The sequence below is a fragment of the Lethenteron reissneri genome, chromosome 8 (assembly GCF_015708825.2).
Source record: "Lethenteron reissneri isolate LAM-NWPU_2019-01 chromosome 8, ASM1570882v1, whole genome shotgun sequence".
Taxonomy (NCBI): Eukaryota; Metazoa; Chordata; class Hyperoartia; order Petromyzontiformes; family Petromyzontidae; genus Lethenteron; species Lethenteron reissneri.
Window position 1 is genome coordinate 9,177,284 of NC_083786.1, and position 25,347 is coordinate 9,202,630.

Sequence of the window (25,347 nt, forward strand, 5' to 3'; positions counted from 1 at the left end):
CAATAGTTTGAGAAAATGTGGCCACCCAACAGCGCTAGACGAATCCGACGGAAGAATATTGCACAGATTTGGAGCACGCCCTGTGTATCTGTAACGACCCGGAGTGGTTGGTGGTGATTATCAAGCGCTCGTTAACGTCCCTGGGGAGGTGACCGTGTGGCTCAGAGGGGTGAGCTAATAACTTTATCTGAGCACGGGGCACGGCACCGCTGAAATCCTGGGTTCAATCCGCGATTAAACCGGGTTCTCAGCCCCCAGTGACTGCACACCAAACACTCCCGTCGTATGATACACGTGCTCTGTCACTCCAGCGCATTTACAGCTCTGAGTTTTACTACACCTTCGGTTTGAACGCCATTAAATAAAACCTTGTTTGCAGACTTTATGGGAAGGTGTACAATATAGTGTGGATAACAATATAGTGTGGATAAGAAGTCTGCTGATGAAGGGACTGACTTCAGAGGTGGTTCTGTAATGTCAACTATTCACCACGAATTTCTTCTCGTCAAGACACGGTGCAGACAGAACAAACTGGTATGCAATTGACTTTTTAGCAAAAGGAAAAAAAAGTGATTTTAACAGCAAGCGCAGGAATCAACACAGTGGAGTGAGAGATTCGCTTGAACACGTTCCTCCATAGCGTTGACATCTGGCTTTGATGAGAATGTGACAAAAAAACACATGGTCAGGTAGTAGAAAGGTGGTGGTGGTGGGAGCGGTAGGGTGGTAGTAGACGCAGCAGTGGTACTGGTGGCGGTGATGGTTTTCGTGGCAGTCATGGTGGGTTGCAGTGGTTGGCGGCAGCGGTGTTGGTAGCGTAGCAAAGGAGGGAGGCTGGGGGTGTTTCTGTATAGCCTGTAGGGAGGCCCGGACAGGAAGGAGCCGTTTCCTTTCTCGATGGCCTATAACAACAGCAGCCGCCTCCCCTCCCTCCTGCCACGTGCAGGTCCCCGCGCCATTAACACGGCGCCATCAGAGCCATTGTTCGATGGCCATGGGAAGGGAGTTGTGCGGTTTTTTTTTGCAGCAACAATGCGTTTCAGCGGTCAGCCGATGCTGTCACGTGGCGACTGAAGCAGCCAGCTCCCCCTCCCAGCTGCCCCTCCTCCAGTGGTGCGTGAAGGTCACGACCCACGGGCCCCGGGTAGGGCTGCCACCTCTGACTTACAACATACATATCACGCGAAGAAGAATATCTCCCTCTCTCACACACACACTGCTGTACTGGAAGAGGGATAAGTGAAGAGTGATGCGTTAAATGCATTCTCTCGAGCGGCGTGTTGTTTGTTATCGTCGTCGTCGTAATTGTTGTCGTCGTTATTGTGTGACGAACAAAAACTGGCACCTTTCACGCCCCGAGAGAAAACTTGACGGTCTTCCCAGGACAACGATCCTCGGAAAATCAGAACAAGTGTACCAGGGAGCGTAAAGGTGTCACGTCTCAGGCTAACAAACATCCCCCAGTTTGACTGGGAGAGCGTCCGTGGCGTTTTCAGAACGACCGTCCCGTCCCATTGTCCCCCGCAGCTTTTCACCCAAATCGAGATTGGGTCTCGGCGTTACATTTTCCCACATTTTCCCGACGTTTTCACGCTTTGACTCGTGGGTGTGGGCCGCCGGCAGCGGAGGGAGCTGCTGCTGGCTCTCCCTACGCGTCCTCGTTAAGCCTCCCGGATGTTTGGCAGCCGTAGTCACGTCGCGAGGTTTGACCCGGTGGCCCGTGGTTGCTTGCAATGGCCGTGTCACGCCGTGTCGTGTAGCTGCACCTTGCCAGCTCTGCTACTGTGGCGAGATGTTGACCACCTCGCCTGGTTTACAGGAGGTCGTTGGTTCAATCTCGACTCTGACGCCTGCTGTATATTTGGAGTTTGCATGTCTCTTTCTCTTTCTCTCCCCGTGGTCGCGTGGATTTTTCTCCAGGTCGTCCGGTTATTCCCTCCGCATTTAGAATCAACATCATCCGTTTCGAGTATTTGGCTGCTATACATTTCCACATGACGATAAGCGACTTGGTTGAGCTATCCTTTTTGGGCAGGTCGCTTCTGAAAAATAGCTAGAAAAAGCTCATTGTGCCTTTCCTGGTAAATGAAAAAAAGAAATGGTTTAGTTTCGAAAACCTGAGTTCGAATTAATATTGCGTGAGATTCTCGAGCACTGTGAGCTGATTGTTTGAGACCGATAAGCCCCTGGCCCACCCGGGGACGATTTATAATTGTGAATTGTGTAAATTGTAACGAATTGCAATCACAAAATGTCATTGTCATTTCAGCTAACAATGCGGCTGCAATTGTAATTGTTTTTACATCCCAGGTCTGCCTGTGGCTGCATAAAAGAATAGCGATTTGTAAAATTGGATTTCTAATTTACCATTCATATTTGATTCAGTCTTCTGTAAGATCTCTTTTGCCAGTGATGCTCGTCTCAATGAATCCTCACCCAGTCTCAAATAATAATAATAACAATGCGATTTTAATCCACGAAAGCCTCACTTAAGTCCCAGGATTGTTTTTCAGCAGGGTCCTGCAAAATCTGGATGTTTGGCCGATTCTTTCATGCGTGAGGAAACCAGAGCCACCCGGTTAATGTATTGCTTTCAACTCTACAAAGATAATCATTGTTGTTGTTTCTCAGAGCAACTTGTAGGCAAGATGGAAGCGGTAGATATTACTCTGGCATCCCTCCTGAGACCCTTGCCAGATGTGGCAATGGCTCTGCCATTTGCCTGTACAAGTAATGGAACAAATAATATTAATTCTGCGTGTTGCCTTGGGTAGAATAATAAGGATGAACTCTGAGTGGCGATCATTATTATTATTACGATTTCATTTCACTCATCACTATGATCCAGCGAGGTGGCTCAGGCGGAAGGTTGCAAGTTCAAATCAGACTTGGATGTTTGACTCACCCCATCATCCTTTATGGGGCTCCATAAAATGAGTACCAGCTTGCGGTAAAGCCAAACAGCAGTTACTCTGTGGACAGACTGCCACACGCCATAGGAATGCGGAATTTCCACGACTGGCTCCAAACAGGAGATGAGCACCACCACAATGCTCCTTCGTGAGCGGGAAATCACTTAGACTTTTTATTTGAGTCACAATTGATCTGGCTCCACCCGGCATCGGTGTCGCAATCCATGGGAGGCAAATGACGGTGGATGTTGACACAAGAGCTGTACAGGTACACGGGAGGACCTGGAGTCCCTTTGAGGGCCAATACAGTTGATGGTTGACACCTTTAGGCCGAGCCATCGATTAGAATGTGGCCGTGCCTGCCCTGCAGGCATTGAAAATCCTCTGCTGGCGTGCCGACTTTGGTGCGAACCCAATGTCCCCCACAAAACTCAATGCAGCTCAATGGCAATCGCCCCGGGGCTGATCATCATTGTCTCTCGTTCCGTGTCACCACATTGTCTGCTTTTGGGGGCGGGGGGGGGGGTTGGGGGACGGTGCGGTGGAACGACAACAAACTAACCACAAAAAGCACTTCTAAAGAAACGAGTTTTCAATGCTACACATTGTGAGTCACCCGTAAGCTCGGCTGTCATGACGCCGCATGTTGTGAATCGTCATCGTTGACGTCATCATCATCCCCAACATCAATCGGCCGTGATCTATCTGCTTCTGGATGAAGGCCCTCCCCAAGCCGGTTGCTGTCTCTTGTGCTTTCACAAAGCAACAATCAACGCGCCGGCAAATCTCATCGCTTCCCATCCGCGCGCGACGGATATCCTGCCGGGCCCGCATTCCCCTACCTTGGCTGCCGCTCCGTCGTTAGTCTCGACCGCCAGACGTATCATCCTTTCTCGCGAGGAATAGGAATTCATCGTTTCTTTACCCGTGCGGGTTTGACGCGCGCGTCGCAGACCCCTGGCGACAAGCGCGCTGCGGTTATCCTCACGCATCGTGATCCTATTTCCACAATGTGCCGGATCCCAGTTCCACAACCTACCGGATCTGTCCCATTGTGACCCAGCATCACAGTGGGAAGAGGGGGGGGGGGCAGTGACAGTACCGGGGGAGGGGGGGCATAATAGATTGAATCCCTGGCGATCCACCCACGCTGGAAATAGTAACAATTAAGCGCTTGTTGCACGGAGCGTGACTGTCGAGGAGGATTTGTTCTCGCGTTCACTCGCGCGCCGACTCGCCTGGCACGCCGACCGTTATTAAAGCGCCGCCTCTACCGCCTCTACCGCCTCTACCGCCGTGTCCGTCGGCTCGGGCGGGCGCAGGAGGGCAACGCAACTCGGCGTGCCGAGATCGTGTCGGTGCAGGAGAGGCCTCCGTTGTTGACCCCCGCCGCGACTGGGAATCGGGGTCGGCCACCCCAGAGCCGCTGTCCCTTGAAGCGTGATCGTTCGTTCGAGAGCAGAAAGCGTTTTGCTGTTGTCATTCTGAGTGAGAGGGGGGGGGGGGGGGTTTGAGCAGCTCGTTTGGAGCGACTTGTGACGTTTCCCCGCGAAAACATTGAGGTGAGCCGAGGCTTTTGTCCTGTTGCGATTTAAAAAATATATCTGTGTATCGAAGTGTTTACTGTGTTGTAAGCAGACAATACAGGGTTACTTCAATAAAATGTTAATACTTCTGAGAAATTTCAACAACGCCACAAGAAATGTGCCTCCTGGCTCTGGAGACCACCTGGAAAAGATTCCAGGCACGCGTTGACAACGATGGTGAGGAAGTTGGAGACTCCTTCACTTTTTGAAGCTATCAACATACATTTGTTATCATGTTACAGAATATTATCCATTCTCTTTCCAATAAAAATTATAGTCCCATATAATTGTTAACAATTTCTTGAAGCACCCTGCATTTTTTCAGTCAGAATCTTTATTTAGACTGGAGGAATTATTTTTCACAGATGTCCATTGGGAGTGAACATTGGGAAATTAATGGGATTTCAATACTGTACTGTGACTTGTAACCCGGGCAGCAGATGCGCTTGTTATTATCGTATCGTGACCATAAGAATCAACTTTAACCAACGGCTCGTTACATCCTGACTCAATCAATGTGTTCATAAATGTGGAATCATGGTGCAATGGTTAGCACTTCTACGTGACTTTACCGAAAGAACCAAGAAGATGAATCCCTGCAGTCACGAAAGCTTTAAATCGAAATGTAGCCAGCTCGTCAAAACTCTCAGACGACAGCGACGGCACGCTATGAAGCGCTCTTAGATTATTATTTTTCACACACAGATGGTCCAGTAAAGGGGAGGCACTGGGGGAGTCATCAAGTGGCAACTGGCAAACAAAATACAAAAAAAATTAACCCGTAAAAACAAAGTTTTTCACTATAAATCCTTTATATGCGTGGCATCGGTTTTATGTTATTATTCATTTCTGTTTTTCTTGAGTAAGAGTTTCATTTGTATCACATTGGTATTTTAAATTAAATATGAAATATTTTTTTTCCTAAAAAGTGGAAAATTTAGGAATTTTTTTTCACGAAAATAAATTGTCACGCACAACGAGTCTGTGTGCAAAACGTCAGCTCGATTGGATCACGGTAAGTGGGTTAAAAAACGACCGAAAGATTTGCACGGTCGTAAGCGCGCAAGCAAGCGAGTGAACTTAATATAAAGGATTTAAAAACGCGACGCGTGTGCAAAGCAATGGGGAAGCTAAGCAAGTCGCGAAATATAAAATGCAGGTAGTCCTCTGATTACGATGGAGATGCGTTACGACGACCCCATCGTAAGTCAAAAATATCGTAAGTCGAACCGTCGTAACTCGAGGGCTATCTGTACATTCTTGAATTTGGAGCTTTCGTGACTGCAAGAATTACTCTTTGGTTCTTTCGGTAAAGTCACGTATAAAGATAAAATAATAAATTAAATAATAACATACGACGTTTCGATTGCAACACAAGCAATCGTCATCAGGTATAAATGAAATAGCAACAAAAAATCTAACCAGAAAACAATGGCGAGTCCTCGCCATAGAGACAATCTCCCTCTCTGTGCCTGTGTTACTCTCTCTCTGTGTATCTTGGTGATATCTGTCTGCTTATATGTCTGTCTATAGTTTTCTGGTTAGATTTTTTGTTGCTATTTCATTTATACCTGATGATGATTGCTTGTGTTGCAATCGAAACGTCGTATATAATTATTTAATTTATTATTTTATCTTTATACGTGACTTTACCGAAAGAACCAAAGAGTTATTTTCTGTACATTCTATACGCGGGACGTTGACTTGTTGGGCAGGCTCTGTAAATTGCGCTGCACTTTCAGAGACGTGTGGGTTGCTCACTGGAGCAAAGTTAATGTTGACTTTATTAATAAACACGGCGTGCCCGCGAGTATAAATACAGCGGGGTGGGCACGCCCTAGGTGCAAACGATCTTGGGGGTTTAAAAAAAACCAAGAGGAGGTTTTACCCCTTCATACTCTTAGTTCTTCTTTCGGTAAAGTCACGTAGGTAAAAAATGAAATTAAAAAAAACAATAAAATCACGATGTTTCGGAGGCAACACAAGCTTCCGTCTTCAGGTGAAACGGTCACAGAAAAATATCTGTATCAAGTGAGATATTTTGCTGTGACCGTTTCACCTGAAGACGGAAGCTTGTGTTGCCTCCGAAACGTCGTGATTTTATTGTTTTATTTTTTTAATTTTAATTTCATTTTTTACCTACGTAACTTTACCGAAAGAACTAAGAGTATGAATCCTTGCAGTCACGAAAGCTTCAAATCTAGAAGTAGGTTTAACCCCTTTTCGGCAACAAAACATCTGTTAGGATATTCAAACGCCAAATAAGATACCTTGTTGCAAGGGATCAAGTCTGCATTGATCACACGCGGTACTCGTGGTGTACATGCAAACCAACACGCTCCGGTAATATATTGCCATTGTCGTTGAGATTGATTGGCCTACTGCACCAGATACACGGAAACCTTCTTCATGTCAGACCAGAGAACGCCAAAAGGCAAACAGTGCAGAGATAATGCCACACGTGTCGGATCATTCATAGCTCGGGTTGAGCAGTGATATCATGGACCCTTTTTTTGCCAGTTTCAAAGTATGAATAAATAGCAATAATAAAACAGACGTTAAGATCTTCAAACACCAAATAGAGAACTTTTTCAAGGAAGCAAGTGGTTGGTTGAAGCAAGCATTTATTTGTTTCACTTATCCGCGTCTTACTGTACGTGATTTCTAACCGGAGTAACATCTATCCACGTCAAAGCGGGCCCTCTAAATATCCTCGTGTAAGTAAATCCAGAGCTGTTGGTTCATCCTTCACCCGTGTTGAGGATCCGTGCCACAAGACTGTCCCCTCTCATCCACACGGTGTTTGACCACCACACTGCAGGTCACAACAACAGATTCACTCTCATTCACTCACTCACTCAGCCACGAATTCACCCACTCTACCACTCGTCCACTCACTCACTCACAACACTGCAGGTCACAACAACACACTCACTCTCACTCACTCAGCCACGAACTCACACACTCGGCCACTCAGCCACTCACTCACTCACCACACTGCAGGTCACAACAACACACTCACTCAGCCACTCACTCACTCAGCCACTCACGCACTCAGCCACTCACACACTCGGCCACTCAGCCACTCACTCACCACACTGCAGGTCACAACAACACACTCGCTCTCACACTCATTCACTCACTCAGCCACGAACTCACACACTCAGCCACTCATTCACTCACCACACTGCAGGTCACAACAACACACTCACTCTCATTCACTCACCCACTCAATCAGCCACTAACTCATTTGCACACTCACTCAGCCACTCATTCACTCACTCACCACACTGCAGGTAACAACACATTCACTCTCCCACTCACTCAACTCTCCCACTCAGCCGCTCACCCACTCATTCACTCATTCAATCACTCACTATCCACACTGCAGGTCAAAACAATCCACTCATTCTCTGACTCACTGACCCACTAACTCATTCATATACTCACTCATCAACACACTCACCCACTCACTCACCCATTCACCTGCTCACCCACTCATTTGCTCGCTCACTCACCACACTGCAGTTCACAACACTTCTCTCTCGGTTTTTTTCATCACAATGCTTCACTTTGGAATACCACAAACACTTCTCTCACTAGCGATACCGAGTGAACGTGTCTCTTGTACATGTGTCTCCTGTAGACGGTGCGGAGATGGTAAACGTATCTCTTGCGGCTGTTGCCGAGTGAATGTGTCCCTTGTAGACGTTGCCGAGATGGTGAACGTGTCTGTTTCAGATCTTGCCGAGCGAATGCGTCCCTTGTAGACGTTGCCGAGATGGTGAACGTGTCTGTTTCAGATCTTGCCGAGCGAATGTGTCCCTTGTAGACGTTGCCGAGATGGTGAACGTGTCTGTTTCAGATCTTGCCGAGCGAATGCGTCCCTTGTAGACGTTGCCGAGATGGTGAACGTGTCTGTTTCAGATCTTGCCGAGCGAATGCGTCCCTTGTAGACGTTGCCGAGATGGTGAACGTGTCTGTTTCAGATCTTGCCGAGCGAATGCGTCCCTTGTAGACGTTGCCGAGATGGTGAACGTGTCTGTTTCAGATCTTGCCGAGCGAATGTGTCCCTTGTAGACGTTGCCGAGATGGTGAACGTGTCTGTTTCAGATCTTGCCGAGCGAATGCGTCCCTTGTAGACGTTGCCGAGATGGTGAACGTGTCTGTTTCAGATCTTGCCGAGCGAATGCGTCCCTTGTAGACGTTGCCGAGATGGTGAACGTGTCTGTTTCAGATCTTGCCGAGCGAATGCGTCCCTTGTAGACGTTGCCGAGATGGTGAACGTGTCTGTTTCAGATCTTGCCGAGCGAATGCGTCCCTTGTAGACGTTGCTGAGATGGTGAACGTGTCTGTTTCAGATCTTGCCGAGCGAATGCGTCCCTTGTAGACGTTGCCGAGATGGTGAACGTGTCTGTTTCAGATCTTGCCGAGTGAATGCGTCCCTTGTAGACGTTGCTGAGATGGTGAACGTGTCTGTTTCAGATCTTGCCGAGCGAATGCGTCCCTTGTAGACGTTGCCGAGATGGTGAACGTGTCTGTTTCAGATCTTGCCGAGCGAATGCGTCCCTTGTAGACGTTGCCGAGATGGTGAACGTGTCTGTTTCAGATCTTGCCGAGCGAATGCGTCCCTTGTAGACGTTGCTGAGATGGTGAACGTGTCTGTTTCAGATCTTGCCGAGCGAATGCGTCCCTTGTAGACGTTGCCGAGATGGTGAACGTGTCTGTTTCAGATCTTGCCGAGTGAATGCGTCCCTTGTAGACGTTGCTGAGATGGTGAACGTGTCTGTTTCAGATCTTGCCGAGCGAATGCGTCCCTTGTAGACGTTGCTGAGATGGTGAACATGTCTCTCGCAGATGATGCTCACCATCTTCCTGAGCCGCGACGAGTGCCGGCTCACTACGGTGCCCGTCGCCACGGAGACAACGTGCCGAGATGTGCTGGAGCGTTGCCGCGGCACCAGTCGCCACGGTTACACCCTCACCGAGCTCTGGCGCGGATACGGTAAGCGCCGCTTCGGGTTGCGATGCTTGGGTGGACCGCACGATGAGAGATCCACGATCACAGCCTTCTGCACCTTGCGACGTGTTGGGACATCCTGATCGTCATTGCTCATTTCATATTTAACGATAATCTGTTATGATAACCAAAGGAAAATTCGCTCATGATTTTCGTGTGCCTGTATATAGAAGTTCACGGTTTGCACCTTAGGTCCACACTATCAAAAAGACAGATAGAGATCCCCCGTATAGCCTTGAACAGACTGTTGGGGCAAAGTGCTGTTAGCGAGCAACAATGAAGGGCCAGCACTGTGGCACACGAGGGGGTGGATGGCCAGCACCACGCCCAGCCACCTTTGTCTCCCAGGCGGCGATGTTCACACACCACAACCAGCCACTCATTTGAGGCCGAGTCGACCTCGGGTAGGCTCAGGACCGGCTCGGATGATCGTCACCGGTGTTGGCCGTGAGCGGGGTTCGTAGCGCAGCGCGCTTGACCGCTGCGCTATCAGCCACCCCCTTCTATCAACACACTATGAACGCGCACACACACACGCACACACACACACCATGTGAACGTCGCTAAACGTCACGTGGTGTTGGGCCCCATTTTTGGTGGCGGCACACCGGAAGCATCCGGTGTGGCACCCCCCCCCCCCACTCAAGGCGACCTTTGACCTCCGCTAACGCTCCGTGACCTCTAAAAAAGGACAAAAACCGGCAAGTGGCATGGGAAGAGCAATGCTCTTAATATCCCAAGAGGGGAGAGACTCCCTTAAACCTAAAAGCCTCGTCTTGAGCGTTGTCATGTTGCTACTATTATTATTGTCATTACTACGCAACTGACCAAACGGGGACTTTAAATGTCTCAGAAAGACATCAGAAGGATGATCCTGGGAAAACCAGGACAGGGGGGGCCGGGGGGGTGGCATGTGCGGGGCAATCTCAAAATGTCAAGTTCCTGCTAAAAAAAAATCAATCAAATCAAGCAATTTTGTCTCGTAAATATCAATAATGTTGGGGTCTTGGGGGTGGCGGGGAGGTTAGGGGGAGGGGTGATCACCCCCCCAGGTGCCCCCCCCCCCTCCACCAGCAGTAGTGGGGTCACCCCAGGGTGACGGCCGTTTGCGCTCGCCGTCCGCAGAGCGCGTGGTGGCGGACGGGGAGAAGATGTACGCGCTGCTGCAGCACTGGGGGAAGGAGGTGGCGGATGTCAAATTCTACCTGCGCTACGACGGGGACGACCCTCCTAGCTCGCCCACCTGGGACACAGGTAGCCGCCGAGACCTCGAGCAACGGAAATTAACCGCGGCGTACCATACGCATCTGCTCGACTCGTCACAGAAAAGTGATAGAGTCATACCTCTCGATTTGACTTTTCCACCCTTTCACGTCATTTCGCAAATATGTCGTCGTTGTACTATGAACACCACTCCCCAATTAGCGTCGCCTCGACCTCACACTTCGCTTTTGTTTGTGCTTCGTTTGTCGTCCTTCCCCCGCCGCTCCTCCAATTAGCACGGTTGGCTACGGTACGCCGCGAGAGAAGTTAAACGCGCGTACGTGTTTACTGGGTAAATAAAATCGTTTTGGAGTTTTTTTTAAATGCGGCTCGAGACAACAGGGCGCTAAAACACAGAAATTGACCAAGAAAATGGAGCAAAGTAAGAAAAGTGCGCGCGGAAGCAATGGAAGAGGTCAGAGAATGTTCAGCTGCGAGAGGCAACTGCTGCCCTTCCCCTGCATGCTTGCCCGCCTGACCCCGTCACCACTGTCACCACTGTCACCACCGCAGAGGTCGCAAACGGGTTTTGATTCCTTACCCATACCCGGCCGCACCAGGGTCGCAAACGGGTACCCGTACCCTACCCGATAACTGGCTACCCGTACCCGGCTGGGTATCGGGTACTGGTACGGGGATCGGGTACCCGATTGCGACCTCTGGGGATGAAGCCATGTTGCAGGCGCGGGTGGGTTGATTCTAGGAACTTGAATTGTGAGAAGAGACAAGACGTTAGGAAATGAGTGACAAACGGTTACTCACCAGTGACTCACGGCCTACCCGTACCCGTACCCGGCCGCACCAGGGTCGCAAACGGCTACCCGTACCCGGTTGCGACCTCTGCACCACCGCCATCGATCCTCCCACAGCTGGTGACCGGCCCAACGCGTCACGATCCGCGCCCGCGAGGCTTCACGCAAAATCAAAGAGCAACAAAAAAATCCCCAAAAGCTTTCGGTCATTCTTGAGCACCCTTGGGATTCGGGACACGTATGCCGTTTAAATATATTTTTCTATTTTTTTCAACTAAATATCTCGCCGCATTTGACAGAAACACTGCTGCATAGTGAGTAATTATTTTTTTAAAGCTCACATTTCACGCACCAACCCTCCCGCAGAGCATAAGGCAGTGTGGTTGATAAGGGTGAAAAAGTCGTTCTGTGCACCCGCCGCTGCTGTGGATGAAGGCGCCCCTCCACAAGCATCTCTCACGGTCCCACAATGCAAAGGGGTCGTCATGTCCCTGCACACGAGACCATCTCATTGCTCCACCCGCATGGGCCGTCATCCTTTTGGATCATTTCGATTTGGCTGCTGTAAATTTCCACAGGATGATAAGCCACTTCGTTGAGCCAACATTTGTGGCTCGGTGGGCCCTACCTGGCAAAATAAAAAAAAGTTATTTTTAGTGATTTTCTTACCTTTCCTACACTTTGCACTCCTATTATGTTGTTGTATTGTTTGTTGTTGTAACTTTCTGACCCGCCCCTACTGGACATGTGTGATAAAAGAGCTTTATAGCTCATCGGATTCTTTCTGCAGTATAAATAAATGTTCTCATTCTTTTGGGCTGCCACTCTGTCGCCCTCCGATTAGCAATAGTTTGCTAAGTACGGTGCAAAAGAAGTTCGAGTGAGCCTCCATCATCGACCCATCATCCCTACCTAGCGACGTATCCTTCCCTGTGACGTTTCTAATTCTCCTAATCCCTCCGATCTGAGTCGTCCCCTTCCAGCCTCTGGGCATGACTCCTAAGCAAGTGCCTGTCTTTCCTTCTGAAGGAGAAAACTGTCGATCGGCGCACAGAACCTGCATATGACCTGTGTTTTTGAACACGTGTGACAAAGAGTCATCGAGAAATATCTCGTCTGGGAGGATAGCAGTGGAAAACGAGTGATCGATCGAACCTTAAATTGAATTTGAAGAATGTGTGCTCTCGGCAGTCCAACAACTACCCTCCCACACGAAAGAAGGAGGGGGGAAGCCAATGGGAGGTGTTGCTTGGTGTACATCTAGGGTCAAAGGTCACGGAGTGCCTTTGGCGACAATGAGCTCACGTTAACGTGAGCCCTACACCCCGATCGTGTTTTTGCTCCCTGCCGCTCTCCCTCTCTCGCTCTCTCCCTTCCCCTCCCTTCTTCCTCCCCTCTCCTTCTCCACTTTTCATCTCCCTCTCTCTCGCCCTCTCCCCCGTCTATCGCTGCCCCACATCGCAGCTGGGGGGGGGGGGGGGCGGGGTCACGATGATTATGTTCCCAAGTGCCGGTCACTTGGAAGATGCGTGCGCCGGTTTTTTGTGCCTCTGTAGCGGTGGTGAGAATTTAAACGAGCGAATAGGTCACGGGCACAACAAAAGCTGTGCAGAAACGCTATAAGCGACGTGCTCCGTCGCCTTTGCATGCACGCGTGTCGAACTTCTTTCGCACCATACGTCGCCCACCGTGCTAAGCGCCTGCCTGCACACTAACCCGAGCAAATTGCACTTTTGTACACTCGCGCTTGCTTGCACACTTCAGTTCCAATTTGCGCTTCGACGTTCTACAATGAAAGATGCGGGGCGACGCTGGCAGCAGGGTCCCGTTGGCTTGGGCCAGAGCGAGAGCCACGCTTTGGAAACGCCCCACGCTTTTGTGACTTTCCCCGTTTCCTCCCACACCCCCCCCCTCCTCTCTCCTCCCTTTTATTCGCCTCCTCAGATCAAGAGAGCCGCCTCAACGGCGTGAACGTGCCCAGCACGACGGACAGGATGGAAAATGGGGTGAGACTCTCATTAGAAAATATTTCTCCGATTGTTTAATTATTTTTTTTGGGGTTGTTGTTGTCGTGTCAAAGGTTTGCATTCTGCAGCAACAAAGGGCTGTTTGTTGGTAATAAAGTCTCTTTCATTTTATTATTATTAATAATATTAAAGGGTAATACACTGGCCCATTCCGGAGATGCATAAAAATTCAAGTCGTGACCTTAAAAAAGGGAACATGCCCATTAAACAGACCGATCGTTGACGCTCGTACAGCTGGCAGTACCAACCGGCGTTCACGATGGTACAGCTGGCAGTGCCAAGCGGCGTTCACGATGGTACAGCTGGCAGGGCCAACCGGCGTTCACGATGGTACAGCTGGCAGTGCCAAGCGGCGTTCACGATGGTACAGCTGGCAGTGCCAAGCGGCGTTCACGATGGTACAGCTGGCAGGGCCAACCGGCGTTCACGATGGTACAGCTGGCAGTGCCAAGCGGCGTTCACGATGGTACAGCTGGCAGGGCCAACCGGCGTTCACGATGGTACAGCTGGCAGTGCCAAGCGGCGTTCACGATGGTACAGCTGGCAGTGCCAAGCGGCGTTCACGATGGTACAGCTGGCAGTGCCAAGCGGCGTTCACGATGGTACAGCTGGCAGGGCCAACCGGCGTTCACGATGGTACAGCTGGCAGTGCCAAGCGGCGTTCACGATGGTACAGCTGGCAGTGCCAAGCGGCGTTCACGATGGTACAGCTGGCAGTGCCAAGCGGCGTTCACGATGGTACAGCTGGCAGGGCCAACCGGCGTTCACGATGGTACAGCTGGCAGTGCCAAGCGGCGTTCACGATGGTACAGCTGGCAGGGCCAACCGGCGTTCACGATGGTACAGCTGGCAGTGCCAACCGGCGTTCACGATGGTACAGCTGGCAGGGCCAACCGGCGTTCACGATGGTACAGCTGGCAGTGCCAAGCCGGCGTTCACGATGGTACAGCTGGCAGGCCAAACCGGCGTTCACGATGGTACAGCTGGCAGTGCCAACCGGCGTTCACAATGGTACAGCTGGCAGGGCCAACCGGCGTTTACGATGGTACAGCTGGCAGGGCCAACCGGCGTTCACGATGGTACAGCTGGCAGGGCCAACCGGCGTTCACGATGGTACAGCTGGCAGGGCCAACCGGCGTTCACGATGGTACAGCTGGCAGTGCCAAGCGGCGTTCACGATGGTACAGCTGGCAGGGCCAACCGGCGTTCACGATGGTACAGCTGGCAGGGCCAACCGGCGTTCACGATGGTACAGCTGGCAGGGCCAACCGGCGTTCACGATGGTACAGCTGGCAGTGCTCACCGGCGTTCACGATGGTACAGCTGGCAGGGCCAACCGGCGTTCACGATGGTACAGCTGGCACTGCTCACCGGCGTTCACGATGGTACAGCTGGCAGGGCCAACCGGCGTTCACGATGGTACAGCTGGCAGTGCCAAGCGGCGTTCACGATGGTACAGCTGGCAGGGCCAACCGGCGTTTACGATGGTACAGCTGGCAGGGCCAACTGGCGTTCACGATGGTGCAGCTGGCAGGGCCAAGCGTCGTTCACCATGGTACAGCTGGCAGGGCCAACCGGCGTGCCCTGAGCTGACCCGGCCAGTGGACAATGTGCAACCAGTTGAAACTTTTTCAAACAACAGGTCACCTCTCGGAGTGTCCCTTGTTTGCCTCCGGTGAGCTTTTTATTGTTGTTGTAATTTTTGCCCAATTTTCATCCCGATTGTCACATCGACCTCCCCATCATGAGATGAAAGCATCGATTTCGAAAGCTCGCAAGGGCAGCAGCGTGGAGCCCCTTCGGTAGAGGGCAGCACTTTTCTACCCGCTGTGCATATGAGAGCGATGCCCAACGGCACTGCAGTCACATCGATATTTTCGATTTGCAGAGCTGGAATTTAGCCCGATTTTAGCGCAGCCCACGAAAGTTTAAGGTGTTCACTTATTTTTCGTGCTGTCATCCGTGACTGCGCTGAGATAGTCAGCTCGCTACACTTGATTTAATCGCGGGCGTGGCTGAAGCCCGGATTCAAACCCAGCATCTCGGCGGTGCCCGACCTCTGGGCCACCCGGTCAGTCCTCCTCCCTGGCGGGTTTTAATTTTGCGACGCCACTCACAGCCTCCTTGAATACCGGGCGCCGGCCTCATAACCGCTCCCTCTGCCTCCCCCAGCTTCCCGCTCATCTCGGCAGAAGATATTTTAATCACCGACTCCCTAGCCGACGAGGCATCTCCCACGTGCTCGCGCGCTGTCGAAATTTATATAAATTCTCCGCCGCTCGCCCTGGAGCCAGCTCGTTTGGTCGTTCAGCTCGGGCGCGGTCGTCGTTTGCCAACCTCCGTCCACTCCGCTTCCCCCTTGCACTGGAATTCCTCAGCCCGTTCCTCATTGGGGCTCTTTTTGAGAGTTCGTTCGGCCGCGCGTCGCGCGTTCGAGACGGTGGATTTTTTTTTTTTACATCTGCCAACTGTGGATGCTGCTTGGATGCAGCAGAGGATTATTTTCACTTTCAATTCGCTTCAGAGCTCAAACGCTCGAGTTGCTTCCGTGGCGCATGGCGGGTGACGGGCCGACCGGCCGGCACGACTTTTCTGGACGCGACGACAACGAGACGTCAACTTTTGCCGCCGCTTCTACCGACGGGAGTTGAGGGTCGGCGGTCGAAATGTCGGTGGGGGGCTCGTGGCTACGGTGGAGGGCGGCGGCGATGATCGCCGGGGGGCCCGTGGCACTCGGCCGCTCGCACCACCGCCTCGTTTACCGGCCGAGGAGGGAGCAGCAGAGGGCGGCATGGGGGGCTGCTCCCCGCAGGCGGACAGGACGAGCGCGGGTTCTCCTGCAGGTCGTAAAAGCGTTCACCGGTTGTCACGTTTGATGATGATGACGATGACGACGATGACAACACAGTCGCTGTGGCTACGGATGGCAACTAAATCGTTTCCGTGTGTTTGGTCGTTGTTGTTGTTACTAGTGGGCTAAAGGTTGCAGCCCTGCAATGTCTTGCTCATTCAACCTTGTGCCACACAGGGACAGCTGCCACCGGGGGGGTCCCCTTGGCTAGATGACGGCACGGTTGGCTACGTACGGTGCGAAATAAGTTCAACATGCGTTGCCGGGGCATCGTTTAAGCAAGCGCCAGTATAAATTAAAAAAAGCAAATCCTGACATCTGGAGACCCCTCGTGACCCTGACGACCCCCCACCCCACTCGCGTGCAGGTGGGCGGCTCGGGTGTTGAGCTCTCGCTGTCGGAGCTGCAGGAGGTCGCCGAGAGACAGCAGCAGCAGATCGAGGCTCGTCAGCAGCTGCTGGCCAGCAAGGTGAGGGCGGTGGCAACGTCACGTGATGATGAGCGGCCACCAGCTCAGAGCCGAGACTAGCAGCTCGAGCAGCATCGGTAGCACGCGGCCGGGATTGGCGAGAGGCGCCCTGCCGCAATACGGTCTGTACCTTGTCACGAATATTACAGGGTATGGGATGTGTTAAGTAGCACACAGGGTGTGGCGGATGCAATGTTAAATACTGGTCGCGATGTAGTGAAACTTGTTATCCGTCGCCAACCGCCGAGATTGGCAAAACCGCGGTTGGCAGTACTCAGGCCTTATGGGAAATAGTAGGTTCGGGCAACCAGAACTGTGGTTACACTCGTCAAAACCTCACTATGTTGCCTGTTCCTTCACTAAACAGAAATAAAATACACTGACATAATAAAAAAAACAATACTCTCAACTAAACTATTTTATTTTACCAGGTAAGGCCCCACTGAGCTATATTGCTCTTTTTCAGAAGCGACCTAGCCACGTGATAGCCCAATGCAGTGGCTTATCACGTGGAAATTTATCGCAGCAAAATACTCGAAAATGAACGTCGATTCTAAATGTGGATGGAAAAACCGGAGAACCTGGGGAAAAATCCACGCGACCACGGGGGGAGAGAGAGAGACACCACCACATACTCCAAATATACAGCAGCAGGCGTCGGGGTTGGGATCGAACCCACGACCTCCCACGTACTAGGCAAGGGAGTTGACAATCTCGCCTCCTCCGTGACTCCGCGAGCGGCTCTCTGCGCAGGAGCGGCGGCTGCAGCAGCTGAAGCAGAAGGAGCGGCGGCGGCGGCGCCGCGAGGAGGCGGAAGCCGGCGCCGAGCGTCTGCGTGCGCTGCGGGAGACGCTCGCCGCCCAGGAGGAGCGCGCCGGGCGCCTCCGCTCCACGCGCACCGAGCTCCACGCCAAGCGGCGCGCCAACGAGGACCTCGGTGAGATACCGTGCGGCGGCGATGTTATCGACGGTGTCCTTTTTTTGTAGCCGCCTCTGATCGGCACGCTTGGCTAGGTACGGTGCGAAAGACGTTCGACATACATATGTACACACATAGGCAACAGTGGCGAGATGTTTACTACCTCGCCTGGTATACAGGAGGTCGTGGGTTTGATCCCAACCCTGACGCCTGCTGTATATTTGGAGTTTGCGTGTCCTCATCTCCCCGTGGTCATTTGGATTTCTCTCCGGGTCCTCCGGTTTTTCGCTCCACATTTAAAATCAACATCACTCGTTTAGAGTATTTGGCTGCTGGGAATTTCCACGTGATAAGCCACTTCGTTGAGCTTTCATTAGTGGCCAGGTCCCTCCTGAAAAAGAGCTACATAGCTCAGTGCACACACAAGACAAGGCTGCTCTAAGTATGGCCACTGCTTCCGCACAGCTTCTGGAGATGCAGTTGCCTCTAGTAAATCTCCACATTGTATCATGTTGACTCACACAGAAAGTCAATATGAGACTCATGAAATCACTTGGAGCACCACGCACCCACGTACGAACCAATTGGACTCGCACAGAGATTTGTAGACTCGCATAGAGAACCGTCCGCCCACATGGGAGCCCGTAGGCCTCACACGTTTGACTTGACAGCCTTTATATAAGAACAAATAAACACACAAACTGTTTCTATGCAACGTCCGGAGATTCGTTCGCGTGCAGAGGCTGTGTTAAATCAACGTTGTGTTGTGTGGCAAATATACCGGGCAGCTTGAATCGTGGATTTGATACAACATTTAAATTGAGCGTAGCCGCGCAATGGTTTTCGCGGCACAATTAGCGCGACGCTGCCGAGTGGAATATTTTTCTGCTGGCTGTATGACCCCGAGAGAGAGAGAGACTTCAAGAAGAAAGAAAAAAAGCACGCAACATGACGCTCATCTTCGCGTCGATTTGTCGCCCCCTTCGCGTTTCTTCAACTGTGGGACGTTGTTAGTGACAGTAAAACACATTTCATATTTTTATATATACACACATGAATAAAAAAATTAATAACTCGCGAAGGAGCTGCTGCTTGAGTGACAAATTAGAATAAATTTTAGTAAAAAATGCTTTACCAGGTAAGGCCCTACTGAGAGCTGAAGTGACCTTCAGAGAAATCACAAGTGACAGCGCAACGAAGTGGCTTATCATTGGGAAATGTGTTGCAGCCAAATACTCTAAACGCGTGACGTTCATTCTTAATGTGGAGGGATAAACCGGAGGACCCGGAGAAAAATCCAGGCGACCACGGGGAGAGAGACATGCAAAGTCCAAATATACAGCAGCAGGCATCAGGGTCAGGATCGAATCCACGACCTCCTGTATACCAGGCGAGGTAGTTAATTTGAAAAAAAATAGATGAACACGGCTAGTTGTGAAGGCCGATTGCTGCTTAGAGTATTTGAAGACGAAACTTTCTGTATCAGTAGCACCTGGTATGTTTAAGACTTTGCAATGAGTAGGAATAATAAAAATACTACCACTGATATTTTGTTTAAATTTTCTATAAAGTGGCCGGATGGCTCGGGGTTGACAAGATTGAGCTGCGGTGCCACTGAGATCCTGGATCCGAGTCCAGATTTCAACCGTCCAAAATTAAAATCGGTTCGCAAAATGTATGAGTTGATGCAGGCAGCCCTGCCCACCAATGACTGCACAACAACAAAATCTACAGTGAAAAAATTTTCGACTTTTCACTGTAAAAGTGGAATAGTTCAAGCTCCAAGAAGCATAAAAACATTCCCTTTGACTTCCACGCGGTGATTATTTATCTGCAGTGGGGTGAGTAGTGAAGCACGGTGCCCCTCGTGCGAATAAGAGGTCACTTGAAGGGATTGCAGAAGTAGTTATCCAATGCCTCCTTCAGCGGTGACGTCACCACGGCGCTTGTGCCAGGCCATGTCCACATAAAGGCCACGTGAAGTGTCGAACGCCCGCTGACAGGAGGTCACGGGACGACCCAGTTGCCATGGGTTGACTGACTGAGATGACTGGCTGAGATGGAGCCCCAAAGACAAAGATCCCCCGTATAGCCTGAACAGACTGTTGGGGCAAGTGCTGCTAGCCAGCACCTATGCAGGCCGGCACAGCACACGAGGGGGTGAGTGGCCAGCACCACGCCCGGCCCACTTTGTTTCCCCAGATGTGCTGTTTACGTACCTCGCCAGGTACTCATTTGAGGCTGAGACGACCTAGAGGAGGCCCAGGACCAGTTCAGATAATCGTCAATGATGTTAGCCGTGAGCGGGAATCGAACTCGGGTCGCCAGGTACGTAGCGCAGCGCGATAACCGCTATACTACCGGTCCCCACACACACACACGTATCATATTATAAGATGCACCCCCCAACCTCTGCTTTAAACTAGAGGGATAACAATTGTGTGCGTCTCATAATCAGGAGAACGTGGTGATCATTTATTTCTTCTCCAGCGCTGGAGATCGAGAGAGCGACCGCCAGCTTCCAGGAGAAGCGGAGGGAGCTGGAAGTTGCCATGGCGACCGTCACGGAGCTCAGTCGCCAGTTGGAGGGTCTCCGTGGCGACGGCACCGGGGACGGTTTCCGTGACGACCGCCCCCCCTCCTCCTCCTCCTCCGCTGCCTCCCCCGTGGAACAAGAGCTGCAGCGCTTGTACCTCGACCTGCAGGTGAGCGTGGGCGGCAATCGGACCAACAAAAGAGACCAGCGCCGAGAGCGAGAGGGACGTTGGTTAACACCTCTACGGTTCGTCGTCGTTATCCTTCTTGCCTCCTCCAAAAAAAAGTGTCCGACGTTTAAATTAAGGACTTGGTTTTTTTGTTATTGCATTCGTTTTTTTTTGTTCTAGTGCATTTGTCGCGTAGATTTTTCTCCGCGTCCTCCGGTTCCCCCCCCCTCCCCCACGTCTACAAACGTATTTGGCTGCTCCTATACATTAGCACGTGATAAGCCACTTCTTCATTTGGCGATCAAGTGTGATCGCCAGGTCGCTTCTGAAAAAGAGCTCGATAGCTCAGTTGGGTCTTACCTGGTAAAATAAAATGATTTTGTTTAGTTTATTGTTTTTATTATGCTAGTGTATTTTATTGGTTTAGTGTTTAGTGAAGGAACAGGCCAACATCGTTAGGATTTGACGAGTGCAACCACGGCTCTGGTTGCCCTAACCGCGGTTTTGCCAACCACGGCGGTTTTCAGGAACGTAAACCCCGCAGTTGGCGAGAGATAACACGTTCGTACTACATAGCGACCGGTATTACATTGCAATCGCTACACCCTGTATTCTACTTAACATATCCTATATCTTGTGATATTCATTACAAGCTACGTCACCGCATTGTCGCGGAGTGCCCGTCGCCAATTCCATTCATCCAGTTTACTCCCTCCACCTTGCGACTCAACACCTGCTCCAGATTCAGGGTTGCAATTCGGTTCTCAAGCCGATTCCGTTTGAAATCTCTTTCAACGTTGTCTCGGTCGAGTCGAGCGATCCGTGCCATCCGTGCCGTCTTACATTTCTTCTGTGCGATGCATCCCACTGGCCAGAAAGTAAACTTCTGCATCTGCCCTAACCTGCATGTGTAGGTACGTACGTGTACAAAGGTAACACTCCCCCCGCCCCCCCTACTCTCCCCCAACCCCCACCCCGTCCGTCATCCCCACACAGAGCAAGACGACGATGAACCAGGAGCAGAGCGCGCGTCTGCAGGAGCAGACGGAGCTGCTGGGCCGGCGCACGAAGGAGCTCGCCGCGCTGGAGCGCCAGCTGCAGGACATGCGCGGGCGCCTGCGCAGCAAGAAGGAGGAGGCACTGCGCGAGGGGCCGCCCCCCCACGGAGTGCGTGAACTACCCCCCCCCCCCGTAAATAAATAAATAACCCTTCATGCGTAGTGGCGGCCTTAATAGGTGCTTGCCAACGGTACTTGCGCGCCTCCACTACACGTCCAGACGTTCTCTCTCCCTCTATATGAAATCGGTTTAGACCGGTTTAAACCGGTTAGAACCGGTACAGGCAGTCCTCGACATACAAACACCTGCACTTAGGAACACACGCACTTATGAACCAGCTTCCATGAAATGTGATGTTTTTTTTTACATTGGCTTAAAACGCAAATTCCTACGGGCATGTGTGAGTGCGTGAAAGTGGGTGAGTGCATGAAAGTGAGAGCGTGGGTAGAGAGGTGCCCTGAGAGAGGCCGATGTAGTGCCCTCTGGGCCAAACTGCAACAGGGCAGTGCCTGCCGTGTGTTTTTGGACAGAGTCCATGATGTGTGTAGATTAATTCAAAATTTCAACCCCAACGACTGCATCCCCAGCGTATATCAACGACGTTGACACTCTTAGCCCGTAGCTATGAAGCTGTCAAACAACTTTTGAGGAAATGGGCTATCACTTCCTCGGTCAAAAAGGCACCAACGGAAGGGCCTTGGTGACGACCATTATTCAGTTGAACGCGTAGTTAGATCACCTAATTATATAGAAGTGCCGTTAAACCCGCCACCACCCGACACGGCCAATTAGTAAGATTCGTCACGTAAACAGAACGTGCTAATCCATTACAAGTACAGCATGCCGGTGTGTTGGAGAGCAAGACAACGATGAATCTGGAGCAGATCCTGCGTCTCGTACAACGCCGGTGTGCTGAACTAGTCACGAATTGGCACGTTCTGTTTACTTGACAAACCTTACCATGTCGCGTGGTGGCGGGTTTAACGGCACTTCTATATATTTACGCGATCTAACCCAAAAAAAACTGCATTATGGACGACCGCTATCGCGAGGCGTGATTGAAAAGTGTCGTGGGCCAAACCGCCGCGGGGAAACACTCTCGCCCCCCCCCCCATCTCCGCACACGCGCAGGTCAACGGCTCGTCAACGGAAGCACGGGGGGCGGTGGCGGCGCCGCCATTGACGCACCCCGGGGCACGGCCAACTAACTCGCTCCCCACCCTGCCGTCATCGTCATCATCGCACAGAGGCAGAGCAGACGAAGCGCTTGTACGTTGTTTACATGTGTATTTTTTTTCAACATGTTTTAACATCTTAACACAACTGTCTTATTGCCCGAAAGGGTAAAAACCCTCTTCTTATATTTTGATACTGGCAAGCAAGGTCCCATATTGTAGCTGCTCACCACGAGCTATAAATGCCCTGACAGTGGCATTGTCTTTGTGCTGTTCGCCTTTTGGCGTCCTCTGGTCTAACACTTTGATACTAAGCTCTAAAGAAAGCTGTCTCTGGTGTGGACCAATCAGTTTCAAGGACAATGCATCATATTATCAAAGCATGTTTTTTGTTTGCATGTTCACCACAAGCACGTGTGGTTAATGCATACAGGATTCCTTGCAAAATGTTTCTGTTTGGTGTTTTAACATCCTAACACCTGTTTAATTGCCACAAAGGGTAAAACCTATTCTTATATGTTTATACATATTTTAACGTACATTTTTGTCATCGTGCTCCGACTTAAAACTCAACTAAGATATTTTGGATTTGACCAGGTAAGGCCCACTGAGCTATATAGCTATTTTTCAGAAGTGACCTGGTCATAAATGATAGCTCAAAGAAGTGGCTTATCATGTGGAAATTTATAGCAGCCAAATACGCTAAACGCGTATTTATTCTAAATAAAAGTGGAGGAAAAAACCTGGAGGACCCGGAGCAAAATCCATGCGACCACGAGCAGAAAGTTCAAACTCCAAATATAAAAGTATCAGGGTCGAGATCGAACCCACGACCTCCTGTATACCAGGTGAGGTAGTTAACATCTCTCCACCGTGGCACTCCTTGAAAGGGTGATGACCAGCATACACCAGGTATTGTGTTTGTGGGAATTGGGGGGTGCCAGGAGATGACATTACCGCAGCAGTAATTTAAATCCGTGGTGGTGATTTAACAAAATGGAATCCGTCTGTTCACGACCGTGAGTGTTGATGTTGATATGGCACGCATTCTAAGTTAGTCGGTGGTCACAGTTGTTTCGTAACGTGTCCCTGAGCGCACAGTGCTTTAGTAATATTTTTCTCTCTCTAAACAGCTAGGCTCCAGGAAAGACGCGGGAGACAAGATACCACCCGTCGTCCTGTCAAAACTGAAGCTCGCCCCATCCCCAAGCGATCCTGACCGATCCTTGTCAACTCCCTACACGCACCCCAAAATCCCGGAGCTCAAGCCCAGCACCTTTCCACCTCCTCATCCTTCGATAGCGCCACCCACCCTCCCGGTGCCTGCTGCCCCACCACTGCCTCCCCTGGCCACGTCCAAATTGGCACCGCCTTCCAAAATCTTCACCGCCTCATCGCAGCCTTCTCAGGTGGCACCGTCTGTCCTGCCACACCCTTCTAAGATTCCCATCGCCCCGTCGCAGCCGTCCCAGGCCACATCGGTCTTGCCACAACCGTCGAAGATTCCCACAGCCCCATCGCAGCCATCCCAGGTCATTTCTGTTCTGCCACAGCCATCCAAAATCCCCATCGCTCCACTGCCGGCCACCGAATTCGCGTCCTCTCTGCCGCAGCCATCGCAGCCCCAGGGCAACGTGGTGTCTCGCAACGGCCTGCCCACCTTGATTTACGTCACAGGCTCTACCAGGCCCGCACGGGATGCCGAGCAGGAGCCGCTGAAGAAGCCGGGCACGAACGGTGCGGCGGTGCTGGCGAACGCCGGAGCGTCGGCGCCGCCTTCGAAAATTCCGCTGGCCGTGAAGGTGACCCCCGTGCCGAGCGACGTGGCAAGCTCGCCCCTGTCTCCTGTCGCCACTACGACCGGCGCCATCACCGCTCCGGAGACCAGCGCTTCCCTGTCCATCGCAAAAGCGTCCGACGAACCGTCGTCGACGGCGCCCCGGCCTAACCCCTCCGCCGACGGGCACACGCTGGGGAAGTATCCGTCGGTCCCCACGGGATTGAGATTCGCGGGGACCAGCGGTGGCGGAGGAGGCGGGGTCGGCACGCTGGCGCCACGGCCGCCGACGCTGAAGACGCCGTTGGTGCCGAGCCCCGGCACGGTGTTCTCGGTGTACGCGCGGCCCTCGCCGGGGAGCCCCAACTTCCGGCAGGTCGTGCACCAGAGGGCGGTGCAGGCGGAGACGACGCAGCGAGGCCACGGAGTCCGGCCCGTGCCATTCCCTGCCGGTACGCCACTGCCGTAGAAATACGCCGATGTATATTTATTGATCGGCCATCCTTGTCGGGTACAATGAGCAACGCATTCGATGCACGGTGCAGTGCGCAGCGGCGAATGCACTTGCCATCAACCTAACGAATTAACTTCCTGGCCGCGGCTGACAAATACAAATAGTAGAGTGATATCTGAACCGTTTCTGGGTATCGCCCCCTTCACCATTCCACACTGACCGGTGCGGTGAAGTATGGTCAAAGTTCTAGATTTGAAGCTTTCGTGACTGCAAGGATTCATACTCTTAGTTCTTTCGGTAAAGTCACGTAGGAAAAAATGAAACAAAAATTAATAAAAATAAAACAATAAAAAATCACGACGTTTCACTTGATGCAGC

The 25,347-nt window shown here is 51.5% G+C and overlaps 1 protein-coding gene across 4 annotated transcripts in view; it reads left to right on the plus strand.

Moving 5' to 3' along the window:
• Window positions 1-25,347, plus strand: part of LOC133361963 (apoptosis-stimulating of p53 protein 1-like) — a 67,137-nt gene that overhangs the window by 30,648 nt on the left and 11,142 nt on the right. For all 4 annotated transcript variants that reach the window (XM_061580944.1, XM_061580939.1, XM_061580957.1 and 1 more), the window contains 9 exons: window positions 9,356-9,503; window positions 10,644-10,772; window positions 13,478-13,539; window positions 16,779-16,880; window positions 17,634-17,817; window positions 20,290-20,504; window positions 21,501-21,671; window positions 22,695-22,832; window positions 23,872-24,967. In XM_061580944.1, coding sequence (XP_061436928.1) covers window positions 9,356-9,503; window positions 10,644-10,772; window positions 13,478-13,539; window positions 16,779-16,880; window positions 17,634-17,817; window positions 20,290-20,504; window positions 21,501-21,671; window positions 22,695-22,832; window positions 23,872-24,967 — 2,245 coding nt within the window. The remainder of the gene's footprint in view (window positions 1-9,355; window positions 9,504-10,643; window positions 10,773-13,477; window positions 13,540-16,778; window positions 16,881-17,633; window positions 17,818-20,289; window positions 20,505-21,500; window positions 21,672-22,694; window positions 22,833-23,871; window positions 24,968-25,347) is intronic.